At 31.3% G+C, this 12,554-nt stretch overlaps 1 protein-coding gene across 1 annotated transcript in view; it reads right to left on the bottom strand.

Annotated features, from left to right (window-relative positions):
• The window catches only part of LOC126882726 (membrane-bound alkaline phosphatase-like), a 124,168-nt gene that overhangs the window by 79,732 nt on the left and 31,882 nt on the right, over positions 1 to 12,554 (bottom strand). The window contains exon 2 of the mRNA XM_050647715.1: positions 3,372 to 3,512. Coding sequence (XP_050503672.1) covers positions 3,372 to 3,512 — 141 coding nt within the window. The remainder of the gene's footprint in view (positions 1 to 3,371; positions 3,513 to 12,554) is intronic.

A 12,554-nucleotide genomic window follows, 5' to 3' on the forward strand; every position in this document is an offset into this window, starting at 1 on the left:
AATCTTGGTATTTTCTTTCTATTGACTTCCTCTTTCAGTATGGGTAACCACATCCTACTGCATTCTACCGAGGAATTTGCGACACAATTGGTTTCATTTAGCATAATTAGAGCCGCTTCTTTGATTTTTCTCTTTTTACTATCTGATTCTTTCAGGACTATACTTGAATCTCTCCACTGAACTCTATGTTCATTATCCCATGCGTGTTGACATATCTGAGATCTCTCAAATTCTCTATTTTTAATATAAGATTGATGTTCATTTATTCTAACGTCTAATGGTCTTGATGTCTCACCTAAATAAAATTGTTCGCATTCACAAGGTATTTTATAAATGCAATTCTTTGTTCTTTCTTGATCATTGTTAGGTTTAGTTTTAGATAGAATAGATCTCAATGTGTTTGTTGTTTTGAATGTTGTTGAAATGTTGAATTTATTTCCTATTGTTTTAAGTTTCTCGGATAGTCCTTTTATATATGGTATTGATATTTTCCTCGTATTATTTCTGGTGAATGTTGTAGGATCCCGTTCTAAGTTGTTCTGTTCCATTCGATCCAATCTTGACAATTCCTTATTTATAAACGATAAAGGATAATCATTTTTTAATAAAACAGATGTTAACAATTGTTTTTCTGCTAAAAAGGAATTTTCGTTAGAACAAGTAATTTTGGCTCTATCATATAAGGATTTAATGATTCCCTTTTTAACGTTGATGTTGTGATTTGACTTGTAATTGAGATATCTGTTGGTGTGTGTTGGTTTTCTATACACTTGAGTCTCATATCCAATATCCTTCTTTGAGATCAAAACATCGAGGAAAGGTAGGCTGTTATTGTATTCCTTTTCCATTGTAAATTTTATTGTCTCTTCTTGATCGTTTATAATATTCAGGAACGTATCCAACAATTCTGATCTATGAGGCCATATTGAAAACACATCATCTATATATCTCCACCATACTGTGGGTTTTAAATTTTGTTTAAAAATAATATTAGTTTCGAAATCCTCCATAAATATATTAGCCAATAATGGAGATAAAGAAGAGCCCATTGCTAGACCAAAATTTTGTTTATAGAATTCATTGTTTAGTTGAAAATAGGTATTATGGGTACATAATGTCAATAACTCCATTATAGCTGATACATTTAGTCTTGTCCTAGTTGCCAATGTATTATCATTCTCTAATTTCGTTTTGATTATGTTTAAAGTTTTATCTAATGGTACATTTGTAAATAAACTGTTTATGTCAAAACTTACTAAAATATTATTTGGATTAAATTCAATAGTTGATAATTTGTTTAAAAAATGTTTTGTATTTTTTAAACAAATTATCAACTATTGAATTTAATCCAAATAATATTTTAGTAAGTTTTGACATAAACAGTTTATTTACAAATGTACCATTAGATAAAACTTTAAACATAATCAAAACGAAATTAGAGAATGATAATACATTGGCAACTAGGACAAGACTAAATGTATCAGCTATAATGGAGTTATTGACATTATGTACCCATAATACCTATTTTCAACTAAACAATGAATTCTATAAACAAAATTTTGGTCTAGCAATGGGCTCTTCTTTATCTCCATTATTGGCTAATATATTTATGGAGGATTTCGAAACTAATATTATTTTTAAACAAAATTTAAAACCCACAGTATGGTGGAGATATATAGATGATGTGTTTTCAATATGGCCTCATAGATCAGAATTGTTGGATACGTTCCTGAATATTATAAACGATCAAGAAGAGACAATAAAATTTACAATGGAAAAGGAATACAATAACAGCCTACCTTTCCTCGATGTTTTGATCTCAAAGAAGGATATTGGATATGAGACTCAAGTGTATAGAAAACCAACACACACCAACAGATATCTCAATTACAAGTCAAATCACAACATCAACGTTAAAAAGGGAATCATTAAATCCTTATATGATAGAGCCAAAATTACTTGTTCTAACGAAAATTCCTTTTTAGCAGAAAAACAATTGTTAACATCTGTTTTATTAAAAAATGATTATCCTTTATCGTTTATAAATAAGGAATTGTCAAGATTGGATCGAATGGAACAGAACAACTTAGAACGGGATCCTACAACATTCACCAGAAATAATACGAGGAAAATATCAATACCATATATAAAAGGACTATCCGAGAAACTTAAAACAATAGGAAATAAATTCAACATTTCAACAACATTCAAAACAACAAACACATTGAGATCTATTCTATCTAAAACTAAACCTAACAATGATCAAGAAAGAACAAAGAATTGCATTTATAAAATACCTTGTGAATGCGAACAATTTTATTTAGGTGAGACATCAAGACCATTAGACGTTAGAATAAATGAACATCAATCTTATATTAAAAATAGAGAATTTGAGAGATCTCAGATATGTCAACACGCATGGGATAATGAACATAGAGTTCAGTGGAGAGATTCAAGTATAGTCCTGAAAGAATCAGATAGTAAAAAGAGAAAAATCAAAGAAGCGGCTCTAATTATGCTAAATGAAACCAATTGTGTCGCAAATTCCTCGGTAGAATGCAGTAGGATGTGGTTACCCATACTGAAAGAGGAAGTCAATAGAAAGAAAATACCAAGATTAGTAAGTCAATAATATCGAGCTAGTACATATTTTATATTTTAGTATTACTTATATATCTAGTATTATTAATATTATTTATAATTTAAACATGTTACAAGTCAGAATTTGGTATTATTTTTTGAGAGTAAATTAATGTAAGACCAAATACTTACGATGTCGGGATAGTATCACAGGTTTTTCCTGGTTTTCCCTTGTGATTTACTATGAAGTCTCTAACGCGAGAATTTTACTGTCGTTGCATTTGGTTGTCTTTTTAAAGACATATCACATGCTATAATTTTTTATGACGGATATTCTTGAGTTGGGGTTAATTTCATGTAATCGAATGAACTATCTTTCAGTAAGTCGTCCCAGGAACGCAACTCATAAATATTGGCAATATCATTTTAAAGTCTTCTACTTTAAAATGTATAATATATGTCTGAATTGCCAATATAAATGAGTGAGATTAAATAAATTATTAGAAGAATTTTTTTGCTTAGCAACAACACTTTAGTTTATTTTAGTAATATTTTGTATTTTGACAACGGCACCCGATTTGGGCGTCGAAACGTTAATAAAATTATTTTTTTCATTTTAATTGTGGCTTATTTCCCATACAAATAATTAATCATAAAAATGCCACAAGGAAATAGCTTCAGAACAACATTAGGACCTAGATATAATACCATTATTACCCCAAATCCAAAAATTATTAAAAAATCATATTGCTGGACAACATGAAACCTAATAATCATTAAATATATCTTACTTGTATTAATCTTTCTGGATAATTTTTCTTCTAAGACTTCAACGGCTTCTTTGTCCCAATAATCCTGTTGTTTTTCCTGGTCCATTTCTTCTTGAGTTCTGTTTCTGACTAGCTTATTCGGATATGGCGAAATATCGTCATCTATAATAAATCAATATTAACGCATAAATATGAAAATTTGATTGCTTGAAAACCTATTACAATTTAAAGCATTGTGATATAAATAAGATCAATACCCTCACCCTCTATATAATTCACCCTATATATAACCATGTATATAATTTAGTGCCTGTAGAAAATCTAAAAATATGGAAAAACACGTCAAATTTTTTTGTAAGGTGTTAAGGTTAAGTGATACCTCTTTTTAAAAGTCGTCCAACTACCTTCTCAATAATACCAAATACATCATATTTCTTTTCAGTACTTTTGGATAAATCTTGGACTCAATATTTCAAACATCTGTTCTTCTGAACTCGATACTTAATAGCTTTACGATTTTGCTTGATTTTTCCAAGAGTACTCCAAACAATACTCAAAAGACCAATTTTAATTTTTCCGAAAGTACTGAAAAGCAGTATAATGTATGTGGTATTTTTGAAAAGGTAGTTAAACGATTTTAAAATGAGGTATCACTCAACCCCTCTTCCCATTAAAGATTTTGGGGATTGTGTCCGCTCCGCTAGAGAGTGGAAAGGGGATTGAATGATACCTAATTTTAAAGGTCGTTTAACTATCTTTTCAAAAATACCACATACATTATACAGGGTGTCCAGAAACTCTACCGACAAACGAAGACAGGAGATTCCTCAAATAATTTTAAGACAATTTAACCCAATTCATCTAGTCCGAAAATGCTTCCTAAAGGAGCTAGAGCTATTTGAAGATGGCGTCTGGTAATTAGTTTTTCTTAAATATCTCCAGAACACTTTTATTTAGAAAAACGAACATTGGTACACATATTTATATTTCAGGGTTAAATCGATTCCATTAATTACAAATTTCTAGTACCGGTCATAGGCGTCCGTTTTGGGTAGGGCAACAGTTATATTATCGTATAACTTTTTATTTTCAATTTTTAAGCATTTTTTGAGTCTGGATTATTAAAACGTAAGGTATTATAGTACTAAAAGGTACTCTTACTTTAAGTTGATAGGACACACCGTTTTCTAGAAAAATCGATTTGAAAATTTTTCGTTGTTTGAATATCAACAAAAAATTTCAATAAAAATCAACTATTTAAAAAAACGAAAATTGGTACATTTATTTATTTTCCAAAGATGAATCGATTTGATTAATTGTGAATTTCTAGTACCGGGCATATGCGTCCGTTTTGGGTAGGTCAACGGGTATTTTATACCATACCTTTTTTGTCTTTAATTTTTAAGAATTTTTGACACTAGATTATTAAATTATGAGGTATGCTAGTACTAAAAGTTACTCTTGCTTGAAGTTGGTAAAATGCACCGTCTTTTTTTGAAAAAATGTTTCAATTTCTTTTTCAAATTCAGGAAACGAAAAATTTTCAAATCAATTTTCCTAGAAAACGGTGTGTCCTACCGATTTAAAGCAAGAATACCTTTTAGTACTAGAATATCTCACAATTTAATAATCCAGTATCAAAAGCGCTTAAAAGTTAAAGACAAAAAAGTTATGCGATACAATAACTGTTGCCCCACACAAAACGGACGCCTATGACTGGTACTAGAAATTCACCATGGATGCAATCGATTTATCTCTAAAAGATAAATATGTGTAACAATTTTCGTTTTTCTAGCTTAAAGCGTTCTGGAGGTATTTAAGAAAAACTAATTACAAGACGCCATCTTCAAAGAGCTCTAGCTCCCTTAGGAAGTATTTTCGGACTAGGTGAATTTGGTTAAATTGTCTTAAAATTATCTGAGGAATCTCCTATCTTCGTTTGTCGGTAGAGTTTCTGGACACCCTGTATACAGAGTTGGGATAAAATATGGAACCAAGCAAATATCTTTGAAACGAAAAGAACAATATTTATGAAACTTGGCATGTGACTAGTACAGTGACGCCAAATACTCCACTATAATATATAGTTTTATAATAATCCACTTCCGGTTTCGCCGGAAATACCCTTAACTTATTTACTTTAAATGGGATACCCTGTATATTTTTGCATATTTTAAAAGAACTTGATATTTTTTAATAATGATTAAAACAAGAAATAAATATCTTTACAGTTAAAAAATAGGTTAATATATTTACGTTAGACCAATGATATTAAAGATAAAAAAATAATTTCAAATGTTGAAAATGTTTGCTGTTCATCTCCTGACAACGTGCAAACCTATAAATAAATTCGTGAGTCACTTTTTGCAAGATTTCTCCACGTATTAGTTCACATTTATAAAAATGATTCTTTTTTCTCAAATCCTGCAAGCATGTTGGTCGCCTAACGTAAACACGTGATTTTAGATAACCCAAAGAAAAAAATCTAATGGGTTGAGGTCCGGAGAACGAGCGGGCCACTCTATGAATCCTCTACATCCAGCCCATCGATTTGGAAAATTCACTTCCAAAATATGAAAATTCGCCATAACCGATTTATCATTAATATTTCAATACGATCTTTTTCATTTAAATGAACCGTTTTTATTTTTTTTAATTAACAACTTATTTTTGTCAATTAGTTTAGTAACAGTTTTACCTACTATACTAGATTCAAATAAGTCATGCATTGCATGTAAACAACAATTTTAATTTACAGTATAGATTTATAGATGGTACTAGTTTATTTTCAACTACGTTGTATTAATACAAAAAATTATCTACAGACACTTTTTAACAAATTTTTTCTACCAAATTTAGTTTGTATGAATTAAAAATAACAAGTTCTTTTAAAATCCTCAAAAATATACAGGGTGTCCCATTTAAATTAAATAAGTTAAGGGTATTTCCGGTAAAATCGGAAGTGGAGTAGTAAAAAAAATATGGCAACAGATGCCTCTTGCGTCACTGTACTTGCATGCAAAGTTTAATAAATATTGTTTTTTTCGTTTCAAAAATATTTGCTTGGTTCCATACTTTATCCCAACCCTGTATTTGTTTTCAGTATTTTTGGAAAAATCAAGTAAAACCGTAAATATATCAAGTATCGAGTTCAGAACTCCAAAATGTTTGGAGATATAATATACAGAAGAAATATAAATACAAACCTTTAAAAAGAGGTATCACTCAACCCCCTTTTCAATTAAAGATTTTGGGGGTTGTGTCCCCGCTAGTGGGTTGAAATAATTTAGTAAAAAACTGGTCTACAAAATATCCTCATAGCAAATTAATTTGACGCGTTTTTCCATAGTTTTAGATTTTCTAGGTACCAAATAATAGAGGGTGGTACCTTTTCAAATTGAAACAATGTATAGGGGAAAGTAGCATATAATGGCATAGCTAGTGTATCTTGGTACGCAGCCCACTTATTCTGACAACTGATGTATTAGTATATGCTAGTTAGTCGGCTTGTAGTTTAGTATAAAGTTAGTGGTGCTCTGATGCTTTTTGTGAGTAGGAAAATTATATGTTATTCGGCAAGTCCCGTAGTAATATTACACAAAATTAAAATTTAGAATCCAGTACAATAAATAGAAGAAAAGCTTAAATAAACCCTTGTGTATATTTGTTAGACTTATTATTATGTTTGTTGTGTGCACTTTTTTGAGGATATGTTTCGATTTAAGATTTTTATCTTGTTTTAATAAAACGCCGATTTTTTCCGATGATGGCACACTTAGGGATATCCAATGATGGTATAGGTATGCAATCATAGAATATGCAGAAGAAGAGCGTTTAGAAGAATCTATTATTCACTCCGAAAATACTACTGACGAAATATCTCTGAAATCTGAAATTAAAATGCCAGAAAGTAATGGAGCTTGACCTTCATTTGTACAAAAAATAAGGACCAGTATTGTAAAATTGTCACCGCTTCCAGTAGGCTCCCGTAAGTCCCGTAAACCAGAAAATGAAAAAACGCGAAAACGTGGGAAGACCCGTGTGCTCAATTCTACTGCAGACCTAATTTGAACTCAGACAGAAGTAAGAAGAAAAAGCAATTTAAGAAAGAAAAAAACTGGCAAGAAGGGCCAAGAATAAAGTTTTAGTGGAACAAAATAGCAGTGAAGACGAAGAAGCGGAATTCTGGAAAGATCTTAAAGATGAAAACTCTGATGTCGATTTTAAAAACTGTACAGTCCCTGCTCAATTTATTAGACTCACCCTAGATATAGCCCGTCCGCTATAACTTTTCCCATGCGGTACGATTCATTTTCAATCAAATTAAGTCAAAACAGAAAGTGAAACGTACGCCGATGTGTGTAGTATATAGTATACAGTATACAGTATACAAAATGTATATACACATCGACGTTCGTTTCAATTTAGGTTTTGACTTAATTTGATTGAAAATGAATCGTACCGCATATGGGAAAAGTTATAGCGGACGGACTATATATCAGTTTTTTTTTTCATTTCAAGCACCTTAAAGGTATCTTCAAAGTGATAAGGAACTGCAAAATGGGTTAAATAACAATTACTTAATAATCGTGCTACATAATTAAGATAAAAATGTTGAAATTTTATTATTGCATTTTGAAAACTTGACAGATGACAATAGAATGTGCTAAAAGTGTGCGATGACTTGAATTTTTTCAACTTTAGTTTTTTAGTTAAATTAGTGTTCAATTTTCGTAAAATTTGCAGTGCTGAGTGTTAATATTTTTCCATATTAATGGTAGCTTTTAATTTGTTTAATTTATTTTAAGATAATAGAAATATGATAATTTCTAAAAGACGAATATCTTCGGTTGGAATTTTTTTATATGGGTGATTGTAACGATCTTTCTGTTGAGGAAATCTCTTCTATAACTGCTCTATTAGAAAATATCACATGTTGTCAAAGAGAAGTAGCAAAAAGATGTGGTGTATCTTAATCGTCAGTTCAAAGGTTGAGTCAAAAACTTAAAGAAAAACATCCTGTTACATCAATTTGGAGGGGTGGGTATGGGAGAAAGATTTCAGTCACCCCCAGAGGGTAACGAATTTGAAAGAATTTGGCTGTAAAGCACAGGGTAGTCACCCATAGCGATATAAGGAATAAATTGGAAGAAGCAGAGTGCTCAGTATCGGAGTCCACTGTACGTCGAAGTTTGTACAGTATGGGATTCAAATGTAATAAACCAGTTAAGGAACCAAAACCATCATCACAAATGCTCAGGAAACGCTTAGTTTCGGCCAATTTTCATAAACATTGTATGACAGATAGATAGATAGATAGATAGATTTATTTAACTACTTTACAAAAAAAAATTGTTTGTAGCAAGTCAAAATTACAAAGTCAAAATAAGGAATATAAAAATTACAAGGTATATAAAATCACAAGGTATATAAAACAGAAATATAAAACACAACTTATAAATATGTATCACAAACAAGAATATAGATTAACAAAAAATATTTTGTGTCACGGTAAGCATTTCAGTAGATGTTCTGCAATGAGTCATATATTCTTCCGAGCAATAAAAGCAATGTTTCAACAGATACCTTTTTATTACTTTTTTGAAACTGTTACAGCTTAGCTGTTTAATATCTTTTGGTAAAATATTGTAGTAGTTATAATTAAGACAATTTTTATCTGAAAGACGCAATCTAGAGCGATTTGTTCGTAAATAGTGAGAGTATCGCGTATTGTGAACGTGAACATCAGACTGCTTTGTTAAATGGGACCTTTTTCTGTGAATTTCAGTCAGAACTTGATATATCAACAGAGTAGGTAGCGGCATAATTTTTAATTTGATGAAGAGAGGTCGGCAATGTTCCAGATAACTAACCCCTGCTAAAATCCGGATAGCTTTCTTTTGCATCCTGAAAATTTGAAGAGCATTTGTTGAATTGCCCCATAAGATTAATCCATGGCTTAGGTGTGAGTGAAATAAAGAAAAATATGTCACCTTCAATGTCTCAAAGTTGACAACCCTTGCTAGTTGACGAATAAGAAACAATGAACTAGACAGCTTCGCCTTTACTTGTGAAATATGAGCCGACCAGTTCAATCGATTGTCTATGGTTATTCCTAATAGTTTAGCAGTGTCTTTGTCATCTGGATCGCCATGTAAACCACTTGCAGATATAATCAAGTCCTGCGTTTTTTCAGTATTGAGTTTTAGTTTGTTCGCAGCAAACCATGTGCTAGATTTATCAGAGACTTCCTCGTAAGCCATTTTTAAATCCTCATTTTTATTACCTGATATTATGTATGTCGTATCATCCGCAAATTGTACTGATTTGTACGGAGATATGAAATGAGGCAAATCGTTGACATATATAATGAATAAAAGAGGTCCCAAGACCGAACCTTGTGGGACTCCATGTTTTACGGGTCGAAAATCGGAGAGATAACCTTTAGACACTACAGCCTGGTGTCTACCACATAGGTACGAAGAGATAAGCTTAAGAGGGATACCTCTGATTCCATAATAGTTTAATTTGTGGAGCAAAATGTCATGTGAAACGCAGTCAAAAGCCTTCGACAAATCGCAGAGAGAAATTGCTATGCGATTGCCACGTTCAAGCCCCTCAATCACCTCGCTCACAATATTATATACCGCGTTTGTAGTAGAACGAGCACTTCTGAATCCATATTGCGAGTTGCTAAAATAACTTTTAGACTCAAAATAAGAATATAATTGTTGTTTGATCACCTTTTCAATCACTTTCGCGAATGTAGAAACAATGCTTATGGGTCTGTAATTGTCAGCTTTCGAGGAATCACCTTTTTTATAGATAGGTAGTACCTTTGAGTACTTTAGTGCTTCTGGAAATACTCCAGTTGATAAAATTAAGTTAATAAGATGAGTGAAAGGTGTTAAAACTATTTGGTAAGTTTCTTTTAAAATTTTGCTATTAATTTCGTGAACGTCCTTACAATTGGAATTATTAAGAGATTTAATTATTTGAGAGATCTCATCTTCCACAACGGGTCGGAAACAAAAGGACTTACTCGGGGAAGGATAGTTTCTGTAACTGAAGAGGATATCGTTATTAATAGTGGGAAGGGATGTAATTATATTCTCTGCGATTGTAATAAAAAATTGATTTATTTCGTCTGGAGATAGATCTGGTTGTACCGAACTGGATCTTGTATTGCCTCTTTCGAAGTTTAATATTTTCCAGCAGTCTCTAGGTTTATTATTGGAGTTAGCAATAAAACCAGAGTAAGCCGACTTTTTAGCATTTTGTAACTGCCGATTATATTCATATTTTTGTTGTTTATATAGTTTGAAAATATCGGGATCCTTAGTGACATCTGCAATGTGTTTAATGAGAGAAAGATTAGATCTGTAAGACCTTAATTCGTCATTAAACCATTGCACGGGTGTTATTTTAGCAGTTTGTCGTACTTTTTTTAATGGAAAAAAACTTTAATATTAAGTTGTTATAAGTTTCAGTTAAAAAGAACATCAAGACATCGGGATCGTTATTGGTGTCATAGAAAAAGTCCATCTTTGTACTAGCTAGTGCATATTTAAGCTTCTGCAAACCAGAAGAAGTAATAGACCGTTGAAGTGATTGATTAGTGTCAACAACTTTAAGATCAGAATCAATAGATATAAATTGTGCTCGATGGTCAGAGAAACAAGGTTCAAATACGCCCACCCTGTAGATATTTTCAAAAAAGTTAGTCATAATGTTATCGATGCAACTACTGGATTGAGATGTGATTCTAGTATAATCGTTTATCGTTATTTCTAGACCAAAAGACATTAACAGATTTTGAATATCATAAGAAGAGTCAGATTTAATTTTAAAATTTATATTAAAATCCCCAAGTATAATCAGTTTGTCTGCTTTGTTAAGTAAGAATGCTATAACATTCTCAAAATTCACCAAGAACAAGTCACAGTCACCATTACCTGATCTGTATACAGTTAAAACATTGGTTCTCATTGAAGGTATATAAATTGCACAAAACTCTGAAGTTTGCTCTACGTTATATTCATTTAGATTAAGAGAAGAGTACATAAGATTTTCTTTTACATAAATTGCAACGCCACCTTGCTTCTTTTCAACCCTACAGAAAAAGTTAGCTAGTGAAAAGCCGGAGATGTTAATTAATTTTAGATTTTCTTCAGTTTGCCAGTGCTCTGAAAAACATATGACGTCATAGAACTTTTTATCCGCAAGAAAAGCATTGATCATATCGACTTTATTTGATATACACTGTAAATTGACATGAAACATGCTTACCGTGCCTTGTTGAATTAGGTTATTTTGAAAATTTGATGGAGGGTTAACGGTCGTTTCTTCATCCTTCATTTTATTTGAGTATGTGTTGGACGCTTCACAAAAATGACTATAAAGTATTTATGCAAATTGGCTCAAATTAAGCGTTTTTGAGCATTTGTGGTGATAATTGGTTGTTTAGTTAATTCATTAACTGGCCTATGACATCTGAATCCCAAACTTTACAAATTTCGGCGTTCAGTGGACTCCAAGACTGAACACTCTGATCCTTCCAATTTATTTCTTATATCGCTATGGGTGACTCTTCTGTATTTTACAGCCAAAATCTTTAAAATTCGTTCCCCTCTAAGGGTGACTGAAATCTTTTTGCCATACCAACCCCCAACCTTCGAACTAACGATTAAGATACACCACATTTTTTTCTGTTTCTCTTTGCCAACAAGCAATACTTTCTAATAGAGCAGTAACAGAAAAGATTTGCTCAAAAGAAAGATCTTTACAATCACCCATATGAAAAAATTCCAAATGAAGGTATTCGTCTTTTAGAAATTAACATATTTCTATTAATATCTTAAAATAAATTAAACAAATTAAAAGCTAATATTAATATGGAACAATATTAACACTCAGCACTGAAAATTTTACAAAAATTGAACACCAACCACTAATTTAACTAAAAAACTAAAGTTGAAAAGTGTTGAGTCATTGCATACTTTTAGCCCATTCTATTGCCATTTGTAAAGTTTTCACAATTCAATCAAAATTCTTCACCATTTTTAAATTAATTATGTAGCACGATTATTAATTAACTAATTGATGGATTCGACCGTTACTTGATGGAAGTTCATTTTATCTCACAATAAAACACTGAAAACTTTTGTTTCCTATACTTCCACAAAATTTATTATTTACAACTAT

This window comes from Diabrotica virgifera, chromosome 1 (genome assembly GCF_917563875.1).
Source record: "Diabrotica virgifera virgifera chromosome 1, PGI_DIABVI_V3a".
Classification (NCBI taxonomy): Eukaryota; Metazoa; Arthropoda; class Insecta; order Coleoptera; family Chrysomelidae; genus Diabrotica; species Diabrotica virgifera.